Genomic DNA, 26,826 nt, shown 5'->3' with positions numbered 1-26,826 from the left:
GAAGTGGAGCGTCAGCGGGCCAGATGACCATAAAACAGAAAGAGCCTGCTGTGTCTGAGGCGGCTGTAACCATATGGAGGGACAGCACTTGGTCAAAGAGACCTACTGTACGCGGTAATGATCTTCGGAAAGGAAAGAGCAGACCTCTATCATCAGAAGCTATTTATTTAAAGCTAAATCAATATTTGAGAATCCTAACGACTAATAATGAGGTTTAATGATGTATCATAACATCAACAGCTTTCATATTTTCCTATTCTAGTAACGTGCTTTTGAAAATTAAGTTTGTCAGATGTTTTTTTTTATTTATTTTTTTTATCTGCAACACCAAAGTGAAATATTACTTTAATAAAGGAAGTTGTCAGAAGGCCAAACAATCATTTCTGAGTGCAGACGGGAGATTAGATAAACAGAGTTCCTCAGAATGGATGTCTGATTTTCCAGCGAAGCATGTCTCCTCCATCATTCCTGCAATCCGGCGAGCCACTTTGACTCCATCAACCACTGACCTGAGGTCTGCCGGCCTCCTTTTAAAGGAAAAGTTTGGCAATATCTGTGTTTTTACGAGAGATTTGTTTACTACAAATCTCAATAAGGTATTGAAGAAAGCACAAATAATGTGTCAAGTTAGGGCTGGGCGATATGGCAAAAAAATAATCGCAATATATTGTTTCATATCGTACGATCTCGATTATTATCACAATTTTTTTAATATCGTTTTTAAACTGCCAGTTTTAAAGCATCTGTACTGAAAACTAAAGAAACTAGAGATTAGTGCAATATTTTATTAACATACAAAGTAAATAAAGCAAATTTATTAAGAACATAGAAATGTATAAAAACTATTTTTACTCAACAGTACAACAAATGTAGAAAAATATAAAATAACACAGTGAACTACTTTACAGTAGTTTTACAATGTTTTTGCTGTTAATGTTTTTGAACTTGTTTATTGAACTAAGTTCCATTCAGTAATAACTTGTTTCTCTGTAAGTTTCCATATGTCCCACGCTCTTAAACGCACCCAAGCCATTTTGAGGCTACCGGATGCACCATACCTGTGCCGTGCTGTGAATGTTAGTTTTCTCTCGACATAGTGGCGGATAGATTGTAATTTTCTTTGCTCTTTCCCAACATTCACCTGTTCCTCCCTGGTTTATTGCTTCAAGTCACGGTTGACATCTATTTTTTGCTGCCCTCAGCTCGGTTTTAGCTTCACGCTAGGTCTTTCTGTTTACTTCTCAGACAACTTACAAAAAGAAGTGGAGCAGAAAAAGGTCGACGCTGACTGGCTGTTGTCATGCACACGTTTGATCGAGTAAATATTCTCAGCTGATCACTGTAATCGACCTGAAATTTATCACGGTCACTAACCGCGATCATATAATCGCCTAGGCCTATGTCAAGTGTCGTGCTATTTGAGCTAGGCAATGTGAATATCGCAAATTATTATTTCAACTAGCATAGCCATGATGAAACCAAACTCCATTCAGAAAAAAAGCATTTTAAAAGCTGTTTGCTTGTCATCTCGTCGGACAAACCTGACAAAGCATGCATTTAGACTTTACAAATCGGCATCATGATGTAGTTATTTCAGCATACTTTTCATGCGTTAATTGGAATTAAATCACTGCAAAATCTTTTTACCGTAGCAGTGGCAATCATCCTGCAGTTGTTGGAGAGGATGGTGAAATTCACTGAGCTGTGTGCACCTCCGTATTATGTTATGAACCCAGACACAGTTTAGCTTTCCAACATATCTGGGATTTCCAAAAGAATTACAAAGCAGCAATAGTGGCTGATGGTGGCGTTGTTCACACTGGTTTGTCTCTTGCAAGTAATGTGAACAAAGAAAAATGGTCCCATGGTCAAACTCTTGCAAAGATCCGATTGGCATTTGGTGTGAACACAACATAACATGACATAACCTTGGCAGTAACTAACATTTAAAACACAAGAATAAAAGAATACAATACACTCTCTTAGGATTCTGTAGTGCAAAGGCCAGTTCATCTGTTACAGTCCTTTCTGCTAATATGAAGTAAGTCATTAAACTGGCGGACACGTCTGGCCCGGGAGCCAAAGTTACTATCACACGAGAATCTCTTGAGTCTCTGGGGGGAGGCTGCGTTCGATTAGCCAGGCCTAAAAACAGACTGGGACGGAAACGATGAAAGGAGATCCAGAGGGAGAGCAAGAACATCTGCCTCCTTAGCCACAATGACAAACAGAGAGAGAGAGAAAGAGAGAGAGAGGTTTTCATCTTAGGGGAACATATACTTGCTGCTTAATCCAACAAAATCCGCAAACACATGCTTGCAAACACACATGCCAATCCATACAGTACAGATACACACACTGCTTCCCACATGTTATCTTGAACATCAACCACTTTTTTATAACAGGGGGGATGAACTAAAAAAATAATTTTATTTTCCACTTGAAACAATCTTAAACCAAATCCTGCAAGTCAGTGTGGTTCACAAGTAAGCCCAGGCATCAAACGTCTACTCAGATCATGTTTACTTACTTTGATCAGACAGTTTTTCATTTACAATATAATTTTTTTTGGTACATCAACGTCCCATTACAAACCCTTTAAGAGTCCTAATTTAAATCATTATGTCCTAAGTTTTAACCTTCACTAATAGCCAAATCCAGAGTTATTTCCCTTTTCCCTGACCAATCGGTTTTTGGCGGCATTAAAGGAAGAGTTTGTGTAACACCTCAAACGAGTGTAAAAACTTTCAAGCGCATTTTCAAAAGTTTAACCTACATTTTGTGTTTCCATCAAGCTTGTAAAACTACAGTAGGGCTGGGCGATATGGACCAAAAGTCATATCCCATGTCACAAGTATCCTGTTGTCACAAGTAGTTTTATTGAAATCGTTTATTTAAGTGAACATAAATACTGTATAACAACAGGAGTACCTTTTTTTTTTTTTTTTTTTTTAAATCAAAGCTCCATAAAGTACACATTTAAATAAAAAAATCTTAAATAACAATAGCCTATGAAATAAAATAGGCCAATCTTTTTCTGAAATAAATAATAACAAACATTACAAAATAACTAAATATGACAAACCCTAGTGAGGGCGGTATTTATATATAAATAAATAAATAAAATTGAACTATATCTATACATGCGAAATGGTCTAATTCCATAACACATTTAAAAATCTATCGATATATCTTTTGTATCGATATATCGGCCAGCCCTAGTCTAAAGCTACAAAAGTTTCCTGATTTAGATCAAATAATATCTGATCAAAAAATAGCATTAGCTAAAGCAAATAACCAAGCAGTGCATGACTGTATCCCACGTCACCACTATATTTCTACACTGAACAACATTAACGTTAAGGGAACAAAACTGTCACTGACACAAAGAGCAGCCAACATTATAGGAATTATGTGCAAAGCAGACAGTAAAAGTAACAAATATTTCTGTGGTCTATGATTTTTAGGATGCCGTGACCCAATTCTGTCTGTCTGTCATCTTCAAAGTCAAACGATGCAGACCGAGGACGTCCAGCAATACTGCGAATGGGCTGCTAAGTCTGGACAGAGGCCTGGCCACTTGTGGTCGAAGGTCCTCTCACACTAGAAATGTTGTTAAGTTGGGCCTTTAAATTCCAGGGTATTCCACTAAGAAAACAAGGTTCACATGCGAGGAAACTTTCCACTCTTGACTGAGACTCGAGCACTTGAGGTGCATAAATAGACAATGGAAATGGATAATTAAAATGTATAGTCTAGCCCACAGAAAGACACATACATTCACGCAAAGGCCTGACAGAGGCATGAAGAAACCGGTGCTCGGTTTAAATGTTTAATTTCAGTTATATACAGTCTGTATATACATTAATTCTGAGCCAGCAGACTATATGGATCTCACACAGGATTCATCTGGACCTCCCCCAGTTCATTGCTCTTATGGTTTCCTCAGTGACAAGCCACCATAACAAGAAAGCATTAGCATCTGTCTAACATTCACCATTTCATCCACATTGCTCCATATGGAGTTTCCCAGCTTTCAAGTCTCATGAGCTCATGAGGAAGAGAAGAACCTGTGAGGTCCTGTTGCACCAAGAAGCTTCCATGTGTGCATAGCAATGACACAATGGCAAATTCCTTGTACTTCAAGTGACAATATGAACAAAATATAATGTTCTGTAAACAGGAAAATTCCTCCCTGCTGAAGAGTCCCTGAGCATGACACTGGAAGCCCTCCAGCTCTAAAAAAGTAACTTCTGCTATTTATTATGAACCGGGAAGCTTTCAGCAGCAGGTTTTTAGACCTAAAATCCTCTTGAGAAAAATCACACAGCCAGCCTACAGACAGCTGTCACCTGGTTTAGTTTCTGCTCTACTTGGAGATACAGTTTGCTGTAATGAAATCAAAGACAGAATCCAAGGAGTGCAATGTGTCTGTGTTTGCAGCGATGAGGGTCACAGGAGTTTTCCAGCCTCAATCCACGGGTCACCTGTAGCAAAAGAGACAAAGTTTGGGAATCCCATTCCGGTGGAATGTCAGGATGCTCTAAATCACATCGACAGACTTTCATTGAAGTCTGGTCTGCTCTCCAGCTGGATTGTGGAGAAAAAAACGGGGGATTGAGGGGGGTGAGGGGGGGTGTGATGTGGCTGCTGCACAGCTGTCCACCTACACAATCTCCATCTGGGGGGAAACGGACCTCCACGAACCCCCCTGATCCCAAGAATGTGAAACTTCTGCGATGTGATGCAAGGCAGTCTTTGGAGAGGAAACTGAGGAAGTTCAGTGGCTGTTCCATCTCTCTTTTGCCTGCTTATTATTCAATCCTATTCCCAAGGGAGAATGACTTCACCGCAATTGCTAGATACCTCTTATGGATTCCCAAGGACAGGGAGACTGTCCTGCTCGCTTATTACAGACTCCGAAAACACTGAGGATTCAACGAGGCAAACCGCTAAACAACTGTACAAACACAGGTTGGTCCCCGCTCTGGTGTGCATGATTACAGATGTCAATGTGCTGAGAAATGTTGTGATAAAAGATTGTGGTATGATCTCAGTACGCTCGGGACAACGTAGCATAACACACAGAACCCCAACACTAACATGTTTAAAGAATAAAAAAGTCGGTTTCAATTTCCTTTTCGATTGTTAGGTCACTGTTTCACCACATTCCAAGGATGACGGATGTGTCATCAGACATACATGTGCACATAAAGTACATACATGTGGACATATAGTACATACATGTGGACATATAGTACATACATGTGCACATAAAGTACATACATGTGCACATATAGTACATACATGTGGACATATAGTACATACATGTGCACATATAGTACATACATGTGCACATATAGTACATACATGTGCACATATAGTACATGCATGTGCACATAAAGTACATACATGTGCACATATAGTACATACATGTGCACATATAGTACATACATGTGCACATATAGTACATACATGTGCACATATAGTACATGCATGTTCACATATAGTACATGCATGTGCACATACAGTACATACATGTGCACATATAGTATATACACATGTGCACATAAAGTACATGCATGTGCACATAAAGTACATGCGTGTGCACATATAGTACATACATGTGCACATAAAGTACATATGTGCATATAAAGTACATATATGTGCACATACAGTACATACATGTGCACATATAGTACATGCATGTGCACATATAGTACATACATGTGCACATATAGTACATGCATGTGCATAAAAGCACACCACCACAGACACACAATGTTCATTTTTATATACTAATCTACTAAACACCAGAGGCGGGACCAAGTCATTGTTTTGCAAGTCACAAGTAAGTCTCAAGTCTTTGCCCCTTAAGATCCAAGTCAAGTCCCAGGTCCTACAGTTTGAGTTTCGAATCCTTTCAAGTCTTTTTAACAACATTTAGCAATGATGCCAGCTAAGTTACTTAGGCGAGAAGCTAGCATTAGCGTTCATTCAAAACTGACCGTTGTTTGTGCAACTTCAAATATCGGTCAAAGTTCTTGTAATCATGTTTTGCATACTGCAACTTGTTTTTTGTTGACCACTTCGTAGTTTTTATACCCAAACAAACTATCTTGGGTATCATTTTTGCCAACTGGCGCCGTTTTTTGACATTTCTTCGTCATTGGTCGTCCTGCAGTTTGATTGGATGGATGCTTGTCGGATCAAAATAACGTGGATTGAATTGAATTGGATGTTGTGCCGACACGTCAGACACACACAGACACACACAGACACACACACACACACACACACACACACACACACACACACACACACACACACACAGACACAGCGAGAGACACACACATTTACACAAAGAAAGAGAGAGCGCTCCTTAGTAACAGACTTTTTAATCTTTGGGTTTTGGGGAAAGTAGCAAGTCTTCTCAAGTCAAAAGGCTCAAGTCCAAGTAAAGTCACAAGTTATTAAGTCCAAGTCGAGTTGCAAGTGTCTTTACATTTTGTCGAGTCAAGTCAAAAGTCATCAAATTCATGACTCGAGTCCAAGTCATGTGACTGGAGTCCACACCTCTGCTAAACACACACTCCCTGTTCCCACAGTAGCTTCAGAGTTGCTGTTTTCTTGTGGGATGTTTTTTCGCTTCACTGACAGGACTCCCATCCAGCGTGTGCTTTATGTGTTTCTCTTTGTGCCAGTTCATTTGTTTATCACAAACAAGCATGTGAGAGTCACAAACAGGCTGAAAACAATTGTGGTGTCTGTCCCGTGTCGTCCTGCCAGCTCTCCACACCCAAACATCATCTCACACCGGCGTCACTTTGTGTTGACAAGTGGTGGGAATCTAACGGCTCGGATGTAAAAACATTTTTGAAGCGGTCGTCAACAGATGTGATTTTAGGCAAAATAATGGGGGGATTAGTATAACCTCAGAGTAGATGATTACGGTGGGTTGGAAAAAAGAATAGCACAGAGTGAACAATATGAACAAACTCAGCATGAGGCGCACAACAACGTCAGCCACACAAGTAGAAGTCACATCCACAGCAGCAACTGGTCGGGGGATTTTTTATTTTATTTTTAGCTTTTGTCACTTTTTTGTACCATGCACTTTTGTTTCCTCCACAGACCCCTTATCAGAACACGTCACTCTAGCGTCAAGTCGGCTAGAATACACACAAAAAAACTAAACACAGGAAGTGTTGTAATCTGTTTTGAACGTTGTGTTAAAGAGGAACTAATAAAACGTACTAGTAAAATACTTGCATATGCCAGAGTGACAAGTTCTTATAACATCTAAAGAGCATTTCAATCAGGCGGCAACTTCCGGGTCTGAGCAGGGAGGCAAACCAGGAAGTGCCTTAAGCTGCATTCTACCGAAAATGACAACAGGGGGGCGCTAACGGCGGCTGCAGAAGCATGTGGGTCCATTCATTTCAATACAAAAATGAGAGAACTTCTTACTTGATTTATTACCACATAATTTCTTTTTTAGGACAACACTATGGTCTCAATCACTAGTAAAAAATATTCTTTAAGACAATTTGATGTTAATAGTGTAAATAATGGCCCCATTTAAGAAAATAGAAGATAAAGAATCATGATTTGGGGCGTGGCTACCTTTGATTGACAGGTCAGTAACAAGGCGAGCAGTCATCAGGAGAGAAGCAGAGCAATGTGTATCCATGGCAACGTGTCAATAAAGTTATATATAACGATATATAGATATAAATTGTTCAGCATTTGGTTGGACTAACAGACACTCCAAAGAGTCGCTGTTCAATTTTCTTCGGTAAGTTACGAACATTTTGTTTTTGTTTTTTGCTAGACAAAACTAACATCCCAGTTAATGCTCCAGTTAATGCTAACATGAATTAGCAGCGTAAGTCTGCTTGGGAAATGCAAAAATTTTTTTTGGGCAATTTGTACTGCCTGTCAAACATTTACAATATTACTATAAACACAACACAAAATAGCACAAAAAGTCACGCATGTAAACAACAATGTATTGAGTCCAGAAAAATCGTGTCCATTTATATATATTGAACACTAAGTCGATATAGTAATTATCGTGACAGGCCTAATAAGAAGAAACAATTAAAATGTAGTTTCCTGCAGATGGTCCCCTTTCACTCTGGATCTCTACCACTATCGAATAAAGCCAAAAAAAAGGACCAAAACTCGGTCATTTAGAAAAGTGGTGGGGACGTTATCCCAACGTCCCCAGTATAAATGACACCAATGGTTGCAGACAAAAACTCGGACCTGGAGAGAATTCTTCTAGTGGAACACATGAAACATTTTGTAGAGTTAAGGATGCGGCGGTATGAGAACAGGAGCTGATTGGAGGGTCAGAGAGCGAGAGAAAAAGAAAGAATGACAGATGCTTCTCTTCCAGAAAGCTGGCAGCTGCTGACTTCCTCCATCCTTAGCCTGTGACCTTTGACGTAGCGTGTGTCCCTCTTCATCACCTCCCACCAACTGAAGGGAGTTCACTCAACAGCTCTCACACACATACACAGAATGGGAAGATGAGAAAGTGAAAGGAAGTAGGAGGGACCTGAGAGAGCACTGAAGAGGGTCGGTGAAAATATCCAGAGACGGATGGGGGTCAGAGAAAGGGACAAACATGGTAGATTTGAAGGAGGGCAAAGGGCTCGAGAGAGACGCTGGAGGAAAGCACTTAAGATGCTGGTGGAGAAAGTCATTCCACCTCAGATTCCCATGGGCGCATTTATTACATTTAAGTTATGTGTGAGAGAAAAACAGAAGCACAAAGAAGTGTCAACGTTTTATGTGCGAAAAGACATGACAGAGAACTTTGTTGTTGTTGTTGTTTTGCCTCCAAACAATTAGCACGTTGTCAGTCGTGGCTGATTTTAAAAGCTTACAAGATAAGAACTAAAAAGATATTTTAAAACTTTAAAATTGCTCTCAACAGCAGTAAAAAAATATAGGATTAAAAAATAATTTATCAGAGAAATTCAACATGTTTTTTTTTTATGATTTATGTCATTCTAACTGTGTTATTCTGCACAAAAGACATTTTTGAGTTGTTCCCACTTCTAGCCATGAATGTGCTGATTCTACTGTATAGAGTAAAAGTCATGGAAAAAATGATTAGACCACCCTTGTTTTCTTCAACTTCTTGTTGATTTTAAATCCCGTTACAACTAAAGGTTAATTTGTTTGGACAGATATAATGATAATATCAAAAATAGCGCATAAGAGTTTAATTTTAGAGCTGATATCTAGACATTTTCAGTGGTTTTCTTGAGAATGATTTTGGTTATTATCAAGAAATGAGCTATTTTTGTTGTTATCATTATATTTGTCCAAACAGATGTACCTTTAGTTGTACCAGGCATTAATGAACAAAAAACATAATTTTCCCAAACAATAATGTTAAATTAAATCTCGAGAATATTAAACATTGGAATTGAAATGTGGAGAAGAAATCTTAATATATCCCAGATAAATAAAACGAATAAACGACAACCAACACAAATAAAATAGACTTTCAGGCTCTGTTAACAAAACATTGCAATGAGATAATCATTATGTATTATATATATTATTTTATTATTAAAATAACATATAAACAGCTGGAATGGCTGCTTGGGAAATATAGGATTTTTTGGGGGCAATTCGTACTGCCTGTATTAATAATAATACATTTTATTTGTAAAGCACTTTTCATTGTTAAAAGCAATCCCAAGGTGCTACAGAGTACAACAAGATTAAAAACAGGTTAAAAGGCCAAAGCACAACGATACATTTAATAAAAGGCCTTTTTAAAAAGAGTCTGTTGTTCGTGGAGCCCGTCAAACATTTGACATGACACAAAGTCAATATATTGAGTGCTGAAAAAAACTATTGTGTCCATTCTTATATATTGCCAAATTCTCATTTGTTTATCAAGGTGCAGTGCTGTGGAATGACATAAAACATCTAACAGAATCATGTTCCTCTTTAAATACTTTTAAGACCAAGCTCAAAAAATCCCTATAGATGTTTTACACCTTTGTATTTGTTTTGTTTGTATTTTGTTTGTATTTTTTTATTTTCATCTAGCTATGTAATTTAAGTAAAGTATAGTTACTTATAGGTTTAAGAGGGAGGGTCGCGTATATAAGCCCTTTGGGCTTTTTGATCTTTCCTGCATTTTCTTTTACTGTTTCTTGTACTGTTATTTCCTAACAATTGTATGTTTTTTAAGTGCAAACAACAATAAATAAATAAAAATAAATATCAAACGATAAGTCGACAAAGTAATTATCGTGACAGGCCTAGCTGACAGTAACAGCTATAAACAGTGAGGAATATCTGACTGTGGGAATATCTGTTCTGAGAGTTTGTTTGTGTGTCCAGCATGCTGCTGGTCAGTCCTCCAGCTAGGAACCAGGTCAGAGCAGATTTAACAGGAGGTGTTTCTGGAAATAGCTCATCTACGTGTGGCACACCTGCTGCCACGGTACAGTGGCTGGAGAGATGCTCGGAAAGATGGAAAGGGGGGGCTGTGGAGGCAGGGAGCGGGGACCACGCGGTGGAAGGCACGGGGGAAAATAAAAGAGAAATTGACGGAGCGATGGAAAGAAAGATGGACGGAGGAGGAGGAGTGTTAATGACACAGTGAGCTTCGGCTCTGCACCACTGGCTGTTTCACGGCTCCTTGTTTTTCATGCTCTCCTGCAGAGGAGGGTCTTATTAGGGCCCGCTTTATAGCCTCCATGCCTCCTCGCTCCTTCATCTCTGTCTCTTTTTTTACACACACGCACGCACAGAGTGGCCTCGGTTTATAACACGAGCCGTGTCTGCTTTACAACATCTCTGACCTACAAACACGGCAGCAGTAGTCATCAATTAAGGCTTTTTTACAGACCTATATGTGTCGTTTAATGAGGGGAGGGAGGGTGGAGCGGGGCGCAAACATGTGGCGTTCAGGGAGGGACTAATATGGATTTCAACCCGACTCCCTGTACTCTCAGTCTGATGTATACAACCTGCTCTAAAGGCCAGAACTTCAAACACACACTGACATGAAAGACTGCCCCAAGAAACACCTGAGGGCCGCTCACACACTGGCCTCTTTTAAAACCCTTTCTCAGCTGCCAAACTTTCTTTCAATTGCTGAACCCCCCCTGTTGCTTATTTCTCCCCCATTTCATCTTACATGACACTTTATTACTTACAAGAATTTGTTACAGACTGGGTTTTATTTTCATGGCTTTAACTATAATTTTTATCCGTTATAATAACTCTGCACTCAAAAAGCAACAGCTGACATCTGGTAAATGGGCATTATGTTTCGAGGACATTTATATACAATTGCTAACTAATTTATGTGTTATCTAGCTCTATACATTTTATTCTACATGTTACAGACGCTCTCCATATTCATCTGTGTGTGGCTCCGTATGGGTCTCAATACTTGAGGCTCCTTCACTGTTGTTGTGATGGCTGTATTTGTATTTCATTGTTTATGTTAACTGTGTTTAAATGTTGTAACTTGTCACTTTTTATGCTGCTTTCTTGGCCAGGTCTCTCTTGTAAAAGAGAGACAAGAGATATATATCAGATAATATACATATAGATAATATATATATTATATTATCTGTCAATAAATGCAGCAGGTCGGTAATCCTCTAGATCTCAGAAACTTAAAGCATGGAAATGTGTATCTATTACTGAGAACATGGTGCAGAAGGAAAAAAAAGCTGGTATAGTATACGTTCCTCCTCATTCTTCAAATGACATCACCTTTCAAAATAATGCACCGTGACGACCACTATTACGATTAGGACTTAAGTTGTAATTTACGCCTACTTTGGAACTTTTTCAGCTGCTACAGCACTTAAAATGTTAGTAGGCCGTGAACTCTTAATAGTCAGCAATTAAAACTGAACAGTAATGATGTTAATTTAGCTATTCATTTTATTCATATGTTTTCTTTATTTTGTCGGTTAACATTTATATAATTGGCTGACAATGTAAAACATTGTTTTATTAATGTTTAATATTATTTAATAAAGTTTCATGTTTGAGAAAGTAGCTCTCTGGGTACATTTGCAGAGTGGTGAGAAATCGGTACTCAATCCACATAAAAAGGTCTAATTTCATTCCAGCTCAAAGAAATTACTTCATCAGTCACCGTATCGGTTATCAATTCATTTTCTCTCTCATCAGTCTAAAAAATCTCATATCGGTCAGCCTCTACTACTGTGTGCACTTTTTTTGGAGGTAAAATTGATATCGAGCAAGCCTGAAATGTCAGTAATAATCTTTTACTCTGAATAAAAGTAACTTATTGGATATCCAACATCCTATTTATTGGCGTCATGAATGAGTCTGGTAGAGTTCCTTTGCATTACAGTGGTACAAGGCTGAGGAGCTGCACTTGGTCCATTTAAGGTATGAGTCTCCAACTCGCGGCCTGCGGGCCAATTTCGGCCCTTGTGACGATAATTTTGGCCCACAGCTTGATATGAAAGTTTAATGTGAGTTTTATATGAATGGCACTTTACTGTGTTGTGTGTGGAAGGTCCCTTTAATTACGGGGGTAATTTTGTGACTTTTTTAAATAAATGTGTCTTTTTTAAATAATTTTGTGTCTTTTTTTAAATAATTTTGTCTCTTTTTTGGGGTCATTTTGTGTCTTATTATAATAATTTTGTGTCTATTTTGGTAATGTTGTGTCTTTTTTGTAATATTGTGTCTTTCATTTGGTCATTTTGTGTTTTTTTAAGTCATTTAGTTTTTTTTCTGTCATTTTGTCTTTTTTTAGTTTGAGACCCCTGATTTAAGGTGTTTCAGGTTTACAGAGGATATATATTATACTTTATACAAAGTTTGAACCTAATTTATATCCCTGTTTCATTTCTCTTTGTCAAGCTTTTATTAACATAACAACACATCAGAACATCACATAATTCATTGTCTGTTGTAAATCACTTTGCAGTTGCACATAAATAATCTTTATTACTGAGCTTATTAGTGGTCTGTGTCTGTGTCTGGCCCTGAGCCATCCTGATCTCTGCCCAGTCACTGACAGCTCTCCATCCATCCACCACAACAGATGCATGGCTCCGGGGAGAGGAGCCGCCCTCCCTCCTTCCCTCCCTCCCTCTCTCTCTCTCTCTCTCTCTTTCCAACTCTCTGCTCACCAAAGAAAAACACAAACTTCCATCCAATCAGTTTAAGCAATTAATCGGGGTTAGGGGAGTCAGGGTGGTGGTGGTGGTGGTATTTGACCCCCCTCCTCCGCCTGTCCTCAGGAAATCCCAGGCATTTGCCCCCTGCTCATAACTGGAGCAGAACTAGGCCAGAATTCATGTTGAGCAACTGAGGCTTTTATTTTCTTGAGAAACAAGGAGTTGGACGGAGCCGGAGACACTGTACGGGAGCAGACAGTCTGCTGTGGTTATTGATGCTGTGGGGATTAGGATTTGTGCAGTTGGAGGAAATAGAGAGTCTTTATACGCATGTTTATGTAACATGTTGGATGACTTGGCAGAATTCACCTCCTCTGGTAGAAATATATTTACTTTTGAAAACATTGAAGTGCAAATTACAACGAGTGAGCAAACAGAAGGCCAGTGTCAAGTATTAGGCCGCCTTCATCCGTCTGCTGGCGGTGCTGCTAATGACATTTGGGTAAATGGCAAGGTATCTTCAAAACCACTGGCTCCCACTGAGGCCCTGACATCTGCTGTAAACATTCACAGTCCCCAGATGTTCAATCTGAATGTTTTTGACCTCCGGAGCGTTGTGCCATCATCAGGCTACATTGTTTTCAGAAAATATTAAAATTGAACGGGCAGTGTGCCATGACATTTGCTGAGCTCGACTTGCTCCAAGGCAATAAACCATTAAAGTGACTCTTTTGGCGTTTCATCCTGCAGCTCCATCAGGAGAAACGTTTCCTTTTGACCTTCAATGCTGGTAAGAATATCAAAACAATCAAAACATTGTTTTTATCAGGGGTGTATTGAAAACTGTGGATGTCCGCCTGTTGGGCTTTTATTTATGAGTTTAAAGGAATAGTTTGGATTTTTTTGGAACGTTTTTATACGCATATTACTCAGGGTATTAGTTACAGTAGATGGTGGTCGCCAGTTTGGAGAAGCAGGAGGCAGTAATGGCACGGAAGCTAAGCAATGTACTGGTGTGGACGGGGGGCAGCAGGGAAACTATTTTACAGTTCAAGCTCCCAGTTACAGAGTCTGAGCAATGTCTGATTGTCTGATTGAGCCCATGTGAGAATGGAGCAGGTCATTGTCCAGAGAATTCAGAGTGAGTGGGCATGTTGATGGAGTTTCTATCATGCAAATGGTACAAAACCAGAAGAATATAAACATCCAAAGATGAAAGAGAAGGGAAATTTACAAAAAGACGACAATAAATGTTTCCATAAACTAATTTTTACGCACATTTTGAAGATTTGCATGAGAAAAACTTGATAGAAACACCAGAATTCAATAAAACCTTTGATGCGAATGCAACTTAAAGTTTTTACGTTCACTTGAGGTGGTTTCTGAGATGGAAACAAAGTTCTGACGAAGTGAACTTTTAACTCACGTGACTGATCAGCTGTTTCCGCTCTGCCAGAAAACCCAAAAGAAGGAGAAGCTGTTCCAGGACTCATTAACTCAGGACAGAGACAACACACTTGGCCAACCACTGAACCATTAAAATCCAATAAGAACATGAATAATAATGTGGTTCTGGTTTAAAACAAGAAATTGACTTACTTTGAGAGAATTGGTTCCAACTTCCAAAACAATATCAGTGAAAACGACAAGGAACAACTGATTCAACCCAAGTGAAATCAATTATATTTACATTGAGATTTAGTCATTTAGCAGAAGCTTTTATCCAAAAGACTTACAGAAAAAGGGGAACAATCAAGGTATAGTGCGATAAGAGGCGTTAGAGCAGCAATAGGAGCTAGGGATGATTCTTTAAGGAGTAGAGTTGTCGTCTCTCTGAAGAGCTGGGTCTTCAGGAGGTTTTTAAAAGTACAGAGGGACACTACTGCTACCGCCCTGCTCTGGGAGTGTGTTCCACCAACGGGGAACAACTAGGCCTGGGACGATAACAAATTTTGCTGGACGATATATTGTCCCACAAATTATTGCCGATAAACGATATTATTGTCAACGTGATAATATATCATAATAATGCACACCCTTTCAAATACAATGCACTTTTATTTCTCAGTGTTTTTTACCATTGTAATTGTAATTTTAAGAACGTTTAAATATCCTAAATAAATAAAACAAACATTTTTTTTTTTTTAAAAGGGCAGCATTTATTTTGCGATGTAGCAAACTCCACTTTCTGTGAGCGCACAGCGTTTATATGTACTTTGTCGACCAGTGTTGACTGTCGGGACGAAGGCTCTGCATCTCCAGGTGCAGTTTTTTTCCCCAGCTGGGAAAACTGGGTCGGGTGGTTGTGCTTTAGATGGGCATGCAAGTTTGTTGTGGTGGTTTTTTTTGTTGCCACCACTTTTGAACAAATTGGGCATACAGGCTCGTCCGTGTGTTGATGGGCTCACCTTTTTCATTCGGTTTGAAACCGACATATTCCCACACCGGGGCTGTGGCATTTGGCTTTGCAATCATCTTTTTTCCTCGCGTTGCTCCGCACGAGGCTCACCTGCTGCACTCTGTGTGTAGCCAATGCTAGCGGCCCAGCCTTCCCCACAGAGACAAAGAGACTGGATGACTGACAGGAGGGTTCACTCCGCTCATTCTGCTACGGAACAAAAGCGCCCAGGTGCTGAGATCCAGCACAGAGTGAACCCTCTTGTCATCCAGCCTGCTTGGAGGCAACAGACGAGGAAAACAAACACGCATGCGCATGGCGATATATCGAGGCCGGCAAAATTATTGAGTTCATTTAATTTATCGTGCGATTAATTGATTTATTGATTATCGGCCCAGGCCTAGGAACAACAAACCCAAAGAGTTTGGATTGCCTTAGACGTTAGCCGTTCATTGGAAGAGCGCAACGGTGGTGAGGTAGCGTATGCCTGAATCAGGGCGTTCAGGTAGCTGGGTGCAGTACCGGAGACAACTTTGTAGGCGAACATTAGAGATTTGAATTGGATGCAGGCTGCAACAGGTGACATGTGACCTTTTTGGCTGGTTGTAGACCAGGGGCGCCGCCGCGTTCTGGATCATCTCAAGGGGTTTCACTGTGCAGGCTGGCAGGCCCGTCAGGGGGGCGATCGTCAACCGAAATCAATCAGATTGACAGAAGAAAAGACCGTTTCATTGAGCTAATGTAAATGCTATGTTTACAAAGTCTTGATATAAGATGGAAATTGGACTGCACTTATACAGCGCTTTTATCCAAAGAGCTTCACGCTACAGACTGCACTCATTCACCCGTTCACTCACACATTCATACTGGTGTTAGGGGCTACCAGGGCACACTGGTGCCACCTGCCACCATTGGGAATTCATTCACACAGCGATTAACGCAGTGTCGGGAGCAATTTGGGGTTCAGTGTCTTGTCCAAGGGTACTTCGACATGTAGGCTGCCATGGTCGGGGATTGAACCACCGACCTTCCGATCAGTGGGCTGAGTCATAGTGGCTACATTTCTAGCTTTTAGATTTTTCTCAACCCACTGTGCACTTAATATATTTTAAAGTATTGCCTTTTTGGTGTATTTTTATTGCATTTGGTATATTGTATTTTATTCTTTTATTTCCCATACTATTCTATTCTATTTCAGAATGTTACTTAACACAGATCTAAATCCAGTGTGTGCTACGTAAATGTAGCAATCATTGAGGAGCTGGCTGGTGCAAACTATTCTGACTGCTGTGTCGTGTCTGTACTCTCTCAGGTGATATAAACAAGCGAGGCTCTGCACTGCTGCCAGGCATCTGGTATGTGTCAGAGGTGTGTGCAGGCAAAGTACGCCACAAACATGTGGCCCGCCCGTATGTGTGTGTGTGTTTATGCCTGCACAGTGTATACTCGTGTGTAACTGAGCGGAGCGAGAAGAGCTGCAGAGTGTTGAGGACTGAGATGGTGATAACCACCAACCAAAAAACATTTACACTGGAGACTTCTGGAAGGGGGGGGCAGAGAGTGAGAGGAGAGAAGGAAATAAATAAGCATTGCAACATTACTCCCATTTCAACACTTTAGTCCTTAACATTTACCAAATTCCACCTCTCGTGTTGTCATTTCAATCCCTCTGTTCCTCGAGGTTTTGCCCTCCCGGGTTTTCTCGGTCATTCACATCGACACCACAAATATTTACAGTGCCGACGCAGCGAATGCGTATCATTCCTTGCGTCAGACACGAGGATACAGACCAGTCCATCCACACAGAGGGACGCATGTGTTATATTCAGGGTCGGGGCGCACTGCTGCCACGCGTCTCCTCTTGGGATCAAGAGGCTTTTATTGACTTAATATCATAAACATTGAGCAATTCTTCCAGTATTCGCTCTGAGAAGGGTGTGTTTTGTTACACTCACAGCATTCCAGTACAGCTCATATCTTGGGTAAGTCAAAGACATCCATCAATAAACACAATACTGTGACTATTTCAGTGGAACTGAAACTACTCAAGAATGAAATTTGACTTCATTTTTTCCAGTATTGGGGGAAAAAAGTTGTATATATAGATGCCTTATTACCCCAAATTTTGTATACTAAGTTGACCTTGTGTCTTTTTTTAGTTATGACATTATCATATTGGTATTGGTAATAATTGGTTTACTCTAACAATTCCCCATGTGCTGACTGAACTTGGGAAGTCAGCCTTTTGTTTTCATGACCCCGCGACCTGGAATGATCTTCAACTCACACTGAGGATTAATACGGCCAGAACATTTTTTCACTTTCCTGCGACTGTCTGCAACTGTTTCTAGCTTTGGTCATTTTAAACAGCATTCTTACTTATTCATTTATTGTGTCTGTTATCTGTATTTTGAATTTGTATTTCTGCACTGTCTGTAAATGTACTCGTCGTCACTGTAAATGAGGGAAACCTCAGTGCCTTACGAGTTTAAATAAAGTCTTATAACTGTAACCTGTTGTTCTGCACAAAAGACATTTTTGTTCTTCTTATTTCTCGGCATGATTGTACTGATTCAATACAGTTGATAGTGAAATACAAGGCCACAGTGAGTAAAATCTTCATCATAGGGTTAATATCCTGTCTGACCAAGGAGCCACAGAATTTCAGCAACTACAGAATCAATCAGGTAATTAAGTCTACAAACTGGATAGAGCAAATGAATTAAAACGAAGGTGCAATACCAAGGATTGTGTGAAGGTCCTTTTTATAACAGCATGGAAATCTAAAGTCATTCTTGCTTCTTTAAGCAGCAAAGTAAAAGGTAGAACACTGTGAAGGCAGAGTTTGAAGTAGACTCACACGGGAAGATAAAAAGGCCAGTTAAATATGAATTTAGAACATTAGAGATATCAGAGATATCAGAGAAAAATCTTGCAAAGTCAGCCTCCTAATAGTCTTTTTCTATAATGTCATGTCCTTGCTTTATCTTTCTTTTTTCTGTCCTTCATGTCTGTCATGCTGTCTTGTGCTCTCTCTGCCTCATCCATCCCCAGCACAGTCGTCCTGAGCAGAACAAAGCCTGCTGACACCACGTTAACACAGTCCAGACCTCCTGTCATTCTCTCGGCTACAGAAGAGGCTGATAAGCCCCGATGTGTGACAGGAGGGAAACATGTTGCCCCCCTTCACACACACTTCTCTCACTGCGTTTATCCGCTTCCCCATTCCTCTGGTGATCCTCCACCATGCAGATATAGTGAGCCTGAGATCGGAATTTGAATGGAGACAACAACGTCCTGCTTGGCCTGTCAGAGTGAACCGAAGCGTGCAGGATCTGGGTTCATCATCCGTTTCTATCTGCTGGGATTCCAGTCGTGTTTTGTGGAAGAGGCTGTTTCACTTGGCTGTCGACAGATTCATAAACAACACCGCTGTGCACTGCGGGGATTTGGATAGTGTTTCCAACGCAGCGCGTCGGCCAATGATAATAATAATCCTCTGACAGGCTTTAGGTTCGCTCCTATTATTCTCAGATGTGTCAAAGGCGCTTAAATGTGAGAACGCCGAGTCCAAAAAGAATAAAACCTCCCCAAACTCACAGTCTAGACAACAAGACCACCTGAAGCCACACACCGACCGTCCAGCTTATGTAATCATGAGCAACTTCAAACTCTGGCTGCGCCCGTCTGCCACTCAAGAGCCCTGGCATCGCTGACGCAGACACTACACCCATAACTCAGCAAACACCTTCGGTTCAGCCAAGCCCACTGAGGTTAAAGCAACAGAATATTAAAGAGAGGATTTTTCCTGAAAGCAGCAGGGGTTTGTCGAGTTTACTTGTATGTTTCTTGGTTACGTACTGCTCTCGCCACAAATCTAATTGGTTTTGGAGCCACAACGACTTCAAAAGAACCCCGTAAGTTATTAGAGGATAAAAGCTTCAATAAATGCAGTGTTCAGAGCATATATGAGGGTGTTTCACACCATTTAACAAAACCAAAAGTGACATGAACAAGGTTAACAGTAGCTGAGCCTGCCAGCGTGTTCTCCAGGGACTCGGGCCTGGGACAGCACGCTTCGGGGGCATGTCGGCTCTGTAGCATGACGGGGACGACTTTGTCTGTCCACAACGAAATAGCCGACTCGTCTCCCATGAGACGCTGTTATATGAGTGAGGGAGAGACAGACGGAGGAAGCCGTCCTCGGTTGCGGTTGCAGCGCCTCGCTGTGTCCTTCCTTCCTCGAGCCGGCTGAGCCAACTCCACAGTCTGCTCTCTGCTATTAATTAAACCATTAAAACAGATTAATAAGCAGAGTGGGGCTCCAGTCTCGACAACATCTGATGAGAATTAGGGAGGCGTGCTTTTTGGCACGATGACCCCGATGCCCTTTCCTTTGGCTCGGTCCTGCTCACTCTGCTGCTTTCTTTTCTCTCCGCCACTTCTAAACTCTGATCGGAATTATTTGAACTTCTTCGTGTTATCTAAAACATGTGGGTACAGAGCTGGAGGGCAGACAACGGAGATTATAGCCCATTGTTTCCTTTTATTAGAGTAGATTGCTCTCCAGATTTCAGTGACTGTTTCCTCTGCAAAGCGCACTCAGCTGATTTTCTTCCCTCCTTCCCTCCCACCTAGCTCCCTGCACCAAGAGTGATCTGCCTAAATGACTCAAGTTCAACATAGCAGTAAGTTAACACACACACCAGCCAGTGCATCTGCTAGTCCTTCTGCTCTCCAACAATCACACAGGCCGCTATGTTTCTTTAGTGATTACATTTTCTCAAAAAATAATGTATCAACCTTTAACCTTAGGCTTAAACAACTGAGACCACCTGCATCAAATTGCAGCATTACTCTTGTGTAATGTGGAGGTTTAACAGACCTGAGTACGGACATTTAGAAGACAAATTAAGGTGTCAACACGCGGGCTGCTGGCAAGTGTTTTAATTTCACTGTCTGCAGTGTTGAATTGATTTTAAGCAACACACTCAAGCAAAACAAAACTAACGCTTTACAAAGTTCATCGATCAATTCTGCAGTGGGAGCTTTCAAAAGAATTAAAGGCTGAGTTTTAAGGGGTTCCCCCTCATAAAGAAGAGCCACTGCCTCACCACATCCACACAGCAGAGATGTTTCTGTCTGGGGACCATTAAAGATTATCTCATTTACAAAGAGTATTATTTCTGATTGGAGTCATCCCAAGTTTAATACACTTGGAGCTCATTAAATCATGTTAAAAGATTCAGCTTGAATTTACAGCTTCTGGATCTGTACATCTTTCTGAACCCGGGGAATGATTCCATATGTGTGTGCAGCACATTAATATGCAAGGACATGCCTGAGTTTGTTTGGAGCTGGAGCAGGGACTGGAAGTTTTGCCATCAAAAAATAAAATATGGAATTAAAACAAGAAAACATTAGGGGCGTCCCGGTGGCTCAAACTGGTAGAGCGCGTACCATTAAGGCTGAGTCCTTGCTGCGGCAGACCCGGGTTCAAATCTGGCCTGAGGTCCCTTTTCCTCTGTCTCCCCCTTTCTATCCGTCACTATCCAAAAAGCAGAAAAATGCCAAAAATATTTAAAAAAGCAGAAAGAAAGGAAAAAAGACATTAATTATTTGATATGATTTGCATTTTTTTTTTAAAATGCATTTTGGAAAAAATAAAATATTTTTAGTCTTATCCATCTTCATTATGTATGAAAAAAGTTGACAAAGACGAAAAACGAAGGACATTCTCACTATAATTTTAGTTAGTTTTCCAACCACACAATACAGTTTCAGTTAGTTAGTTAATTAATCATCTTTTTTAAACATAAACCTAATTGTAACCTGAACCCCTAAAACAAAGTCTGGAATCTCAAAAAAGCCTTTAAAGAAGTGAGGACCGGCCGAAATGTCCTCACTTTGCAAAAATGTCCTCACTCTGTTGGTTAAAAACGTGTTCTGGTCCTCACTATGTGGGAAGTACAAGAACACACACACACACACACACACACACACACACACACACAAAGTGCCACTTCCACTGAAGATCTTATCTTAAATGACGTTTGTGTGCAACCATAAAGTAATAAGACCTCGAGCCCCACCATTATAAATAACCAGTAGTAAAGAACAACAGGGTAAAGGCCAGAGTGCTCTGGCAACAGATGAAACTGATTTTTTTCCAAGTAGATACGTCTGAAACAGAAGTGGGAGGCGAAGCAATACGAGCCACAGGAAAATGGCAGTTTGTTTTAAAACGACAGCAGCCTTTTTGTGCACGTAGAGAAGAAAGAAAAGGATCCAAGAGACGTGATTTAAAGGAGGAAACTGAAGGCGGAGAGCGAGAACACACACAGACGCATCAGTGTCTCGGTCCTCCACCTCGACGGCACATTACTGGGTTTGTTGATAGCGATCTGCCCTGCGGACAGCTTATACTGCGTTAAGTGGACAGGCTGCTTATTTAACTTTCACTCACAGAGAGCTCCTCTGGATTTGGAGGAGACGCTGACAGGTAAAGGAGGCGAGGATGAGAGGAAGAGAAACTAGAAAAGACTCAAAATGATGAGCTGAAAAGCACAAACTTGTTGTTTTAGAGCTGAAAACTGAGCAAAAACTAAGTGGGTCAGGTTGTGAAATGTGTAAAGAACAGTTAAGCCCAGACATCTTTCTATTGGGTCGGTTGTTTGCTTATTCAAACACTGTTGGGGCTTTGCAGAAATGAGTGTCGGGACTTCTGCAATTGATGAGGAGGGCAAGAGTAGCCAAAAAATTGTGAATCGTAAATTTCAGTGAGATCTCATGTGTCATTTTACATAAAGTAGAACAACTTTTTACCTATATGTCTTCTTAAGCATACAGAGATAAAAAATTTTTTAAAAAAGGACTTGCTGCTCAGGCTATGAGCATTTGGGGCTGATTTATCTCCTACTTATTCCACCTGACAAGTCTAAGTATAAACTTGTCCAAGGTCCTATTTGATATCAGTGTTTGGCGCAGAATAACTGGCAGTACTGTACAAGTGATTTACAGATAGAATCTTTTCCCTCGTCAAATGCTGCCGGCAAACTCATGAGGCCTTCCAGATAATTACCAACCATTACATCACTGCTCTGTATCAATAAGAGATTGTCAAAACAGATCAACTTTTAAGATGTTGACTGTAATGAAAACAAGTGAGTGTGAGAGTTGAGATTGAAGCGAGGCGGACGAAAAGCTGCAACAACCTAGAATGAGTGTGTGTGTGTGTGTGTGTGTCCTACCTGTGCACTCGTGCTGCAGCCCCTTGCCGTAGTATCCCTTCTCACAGATGCAGTCGTACTGTCCCGTGTGCGTGCCGCACTTACAGCTGGCCATGATGTCGCAGCAGTCCCTGCCGGCTTCACACAGAGAGGAGCAGCGCGACAGGTCCTCCTGGATGTAGCTGCCTGTGGGGAGGTCTGAGGGGAGGACACAAGGTTACAGATGGATCACATTCCACCACCAGGTAATCAGACACTTGAGCTGAAGTGTTCGGTTGTTACAATAAAGGTAAAAAGGCTTTCAGGCACAATTTCACCTCCATGCAAGGTGCATGAATAAGGGAAACCCATCTAAACTGTATATTACTACAGTATATTGGCAGGTTCTTTACAGTATGCTGGCATTAAGGCTGGCAGCAGACTGAAATAAACACAGGCTTTCCGGCCTCGCAAGTTTGTGTTTTTGCTTTGTATCAATGAATTAATTATTACTATTATTATTTTATCCAGCTGGTTCAGAAAGCAGCAGCTCGGCTTCTTACTGGTTTTAACAGACGACATCACATCACCCTGATTCTAGCTTCCTTTGCACTGGCTCCCTGTTAGTTTTAGGATTGATTTTAAGATTTTACTGATCACTTTTAAAGCTCTTTTAGGTCTGGCTCCTAGTTATTATTAACTCCACACGAGCCGACCCGCATCCTTAGATCCTCGGGTCCTTCTGACCGTTCCAAAGTCAAAAAGGAAAACCAAAGGTGAGCGGTAACTTCTTTTAAATCACTTCTTAAAACCCACTATTATAGATTTGCTTTTATGTAATGCTTTCTATCTCACCACTTCTTTTACTTCTTCACTTTTTACTTTTTTACTCCTTTGACCTTTTATTTTCTGTGTATGTGAGAATGTCTTGTGATTGTTCCTGCTCTCTCTCTTATTGTTTTTTTTTAATGTAAGAATTGTTTTTAGTCTCATGGCATCATTCTCCTTGTGATTAACTGCTCTCTGTCAAAACACTTTGTAAACTGCTGTTTTTAAAAGGTGCTACAGAAATAAAATTATTATTATTATTATTATTATTATTATTATCCCTTTATTGTATTGTTTTATTAATTTTTTTGTAATTGCTGAGAATGTAAGGATACTTGGTTGATTGCTAAAAAAAATCAATAAAAATCAATGTAAAAGAAAAAAGAAAAGAAAAAAAATATACATTATAAATAGCACTTTCCACAGATTTCTGACATGCTTTATAGGGTGTAATGGTTCTAAAATGGAGACACAACATCTATGCAGTTCCATCTCCTCGACTTTATGTGTTTCAGAGGCATGTCTGCACAGATATATTCCAGAAGCAAATCCCAGACCGTGACCTCAGGTTGAGCCGTACGAAGAAAGAAGGGTTGGGTGACCCCGATTTCCAATGAATAAAAGCATGTGTAACAGCTTTTATTCCAGCAGAGTTTACATGCTCTGTCTTTGTTATTGTTTAGATGCCATCAGCTGCATCGGACGTAGCCAGTGGCATCATTGCTAAACTACAATGTTGAACGAGGAATGTGCTGTGTGTGACGTGTGTTATAATTAAATTTATCTTTGATTTTGTGGAACATTTATGTTCAATTTCTGGGTTTACGAAGGGCCAAATGCGTAGACTGTTCCTCTTTATTTGGTTAATTTAAGTGAGAAAAAATATCATGAATTTAATAAAACCCAAAAGATTTTTCTCCTGGTTTTCTTATTCACCCAACAAGAAAAAACATGTCATGTACTGGACTGTGTCGCTAAAATCAAGGTCTGCAGCGAACTGTGTCTTTAGATAACTGATACACCTCTAATCTGTTGCTCAAGAAATGTGAGAACAAAGAAACCTTCACCGCAGAAACGCGTACAGTGCCTGAAGCCACACACGTACAACTGACCAAAAGCAGACAGCCATATCCTTTTTCCCTCTGTGAAAAATTCATCTAAATCACAGCAGCCACCAACAAAAGCCCATAAATCAAAGCTGAGGCTTTTGGTAAAAGAATAGGAGTTGGGACTGCATCAAGGAGTTGAATTTCATTTCTAGAAGTCAACCTGCTCCTCTTTATTTCCGTCTTATTGAGAGAGCAGAAGAAGAGCAGAGACGTCTCTGGTGTGATTGCTGTGATTTGATCCAGGGCCAGAGAAAGCGGCTCCACATGTGGCTCCACGTAAGAAAACCTGCGAGAGACTGAGCCGGAGCCGGAGCTGATAGTAGCCTGTGTGTTGGCTTTCATTCTCACGGCCTTATCCCTTTGCGCCGTCTCACTGATCTCTACTACTGCGCCCACTGTCTGGGGTTTCAGAAGCTGTGTGAGAGTGCACAGATACAGTCTGCTAGTGCATGTGCAGGATTTATAGCTTTCTGCACACCCTGAGTTGTACTCAGCTGTGATATTTATGGTGATATTTTAAGTTTTAAAGCCGTGACTGAATCCCTCTTTTCACCAAAATGTGGGAAGTCCCCCCTCAAGTGTGGGAAACGGGCCTCGCTCTGTCCAATCTGTATGGAAGTGCAGCCTAATGTCTGCTGGCAGTACATGAGAGAGCATGTGAAATTTACGTTGTGAGATTCCATTTGAAATATTATCGGTTTCCTTTTGAGTAAACATTGCATTTTAAGGTCAAATCCTTCACTCAAGAAATATTGTTTAAGGTCTAAGGGTGATGATGAGCGCACTGAGGCTTCAAAGAGATAAAGAGGAGCCGCGGTAGCTTTAACCTCAATTCATCACAACACAGGGTTTAATGTTGATCCGGTTGTGGGGGCAAAGTGGTGGGATCTTATAAATCTTTACGGCTGTTAAGTCTGAATTGAGGTAACACGTATAGAAGTCTTTGAAAGATAAAAAAAGGCACAACTAATCATTTTTACTACCTTCATGCAGCGCATGACGAGCCAGGGCCTCAAACTCTGCAAAGTTGTGCACCAGGTAGCAGTGCTGGTCCTTGGGGTGCGAGGCCATGTCGTGCAGCTCCCTGATGTTGCCCTGCCAGATGCCCAAGGTGAAGATCTCAACGTTACGTTCCCTCAGAGCTGCCGCCACCGGCCGAGGGTCCCCGCCGTTAGAGTAGCCGTCCGTGATCAGGAAAATGACCTTAGAGGCGTTGGAACGGGAGTGACGGAGGATTTGCTGTTGGAAAAGAAACATAAGGTGATTAAGTGAAAGAGTAACTAGGTGACTTTTTATTTTTAATAATTTGATTAATATCACAGTGTTTCCTGTAGAATTTTTTTTCATCAGCGTTATTTGTCCCCTTGCTGGTGTGAGCGTGTAAATATTAATAAGAAATTTAGAAAGTATAAAAAATGACACTCGACCGCAAAACAAGCTTTAGAACCAGTGTTTCCCAAATGATTTACTGAGACTATGATGGGGGCACCCGAACAAAGGGGGTCGAAATTTTTGCCCTAAAAGTCTAAATTTGGTGCCTCTTGCACATTCTAATGCCACTATTCCATCTTAATCATTGCATAATGAAATTAATTGTTGTAAAGGAGAATAAGGGTTCTTCTATGTTTTATTTAAGGCATCTTATTTTGGCAGTCTTCTTGTAAATTCTGTGGTGGACTCTGCTAACACATCCATGTGCTCTTGTTTTGAAAGCTTCATGTGTTTGCTTTTATTGTGAAGGCGGGTCTAACATGTTCTTACCGTAACACTTAGTAAATACAAGCCTGTATTACTTATTATTTCTAAGAACTTAAGGCTCGTTCTAACAACGATGGTTCAGTTCAACTCTGTGACTATTTGCACTTTACAATGATGAAGCAGCAACCCTCTCGCCGCACTTTCAAAGGAGCAGAAACATAAAGTTGACAAACAAGACAAAACTGTGTCCTCGTTAGTGTAGTCATGCTGTTACTGTTTTGCAAATGTTGACCATTCAAATACACACATCCTGTTGCTCTGCATGCCAGCACGCTACCAACATAAAGCTCCAGCTTTAGTGACATGACTAAACTGAATAACGAAGAACGTCACACACAACCACTAAAAACAGCCCTCAATTCTAGGGT

General features: G+C 40.6%; 1 protein-coding gene across 1 annotated transcript in view; it reads right to left on the bottom strand.

Annotated features, from left to right (window-relative positions):
• The window catches only part of svep1 (sushi, von Willebrand factor type A, EGF and pentraxin domain containing 1), a 145,544-nt gene that overhangs the window by 85,913 nt on the left and 32,805 nt on the right, over positions 1–26,826 (bottom strand). Inside the window, exons 2-3 of the mRNA XM_059355222.1 lie at positions 25,684–25,939; positions 22,806–22,982 (exon numbers count right to left, since the gene is read on the bottom strand). Of these exons, the coding sequence (XP_059211205.1) occupies positions 22,806–22,982; positions 25,684–25,939 (433 nt within the window). The remainder of the gene's footprint in view (positions 1–22,805; positions 22,983–25,683; positions 25,940–26,826) is intronic.

Source organism: Centropristis striata, chromosome 17, assembly GCF_030273125.1.
Source record: "Centropristis striata isolate RG_2023a ecotype Rhode Island chromosome 17, C.striata_1.0, whole genome shotgun sequence".
Classification (NCBI taxonomy): Eukaryota; Metazoa; Chordata; class Actinopteri; order Perciformes; family Serranidae; genus Centropristis; species Centropristis striata.
The sequence above is the reverse complement of the archived record's forward strand: the minus strand, read 5'-3'. Positions and strand labels throughout refer to the sequence as shown.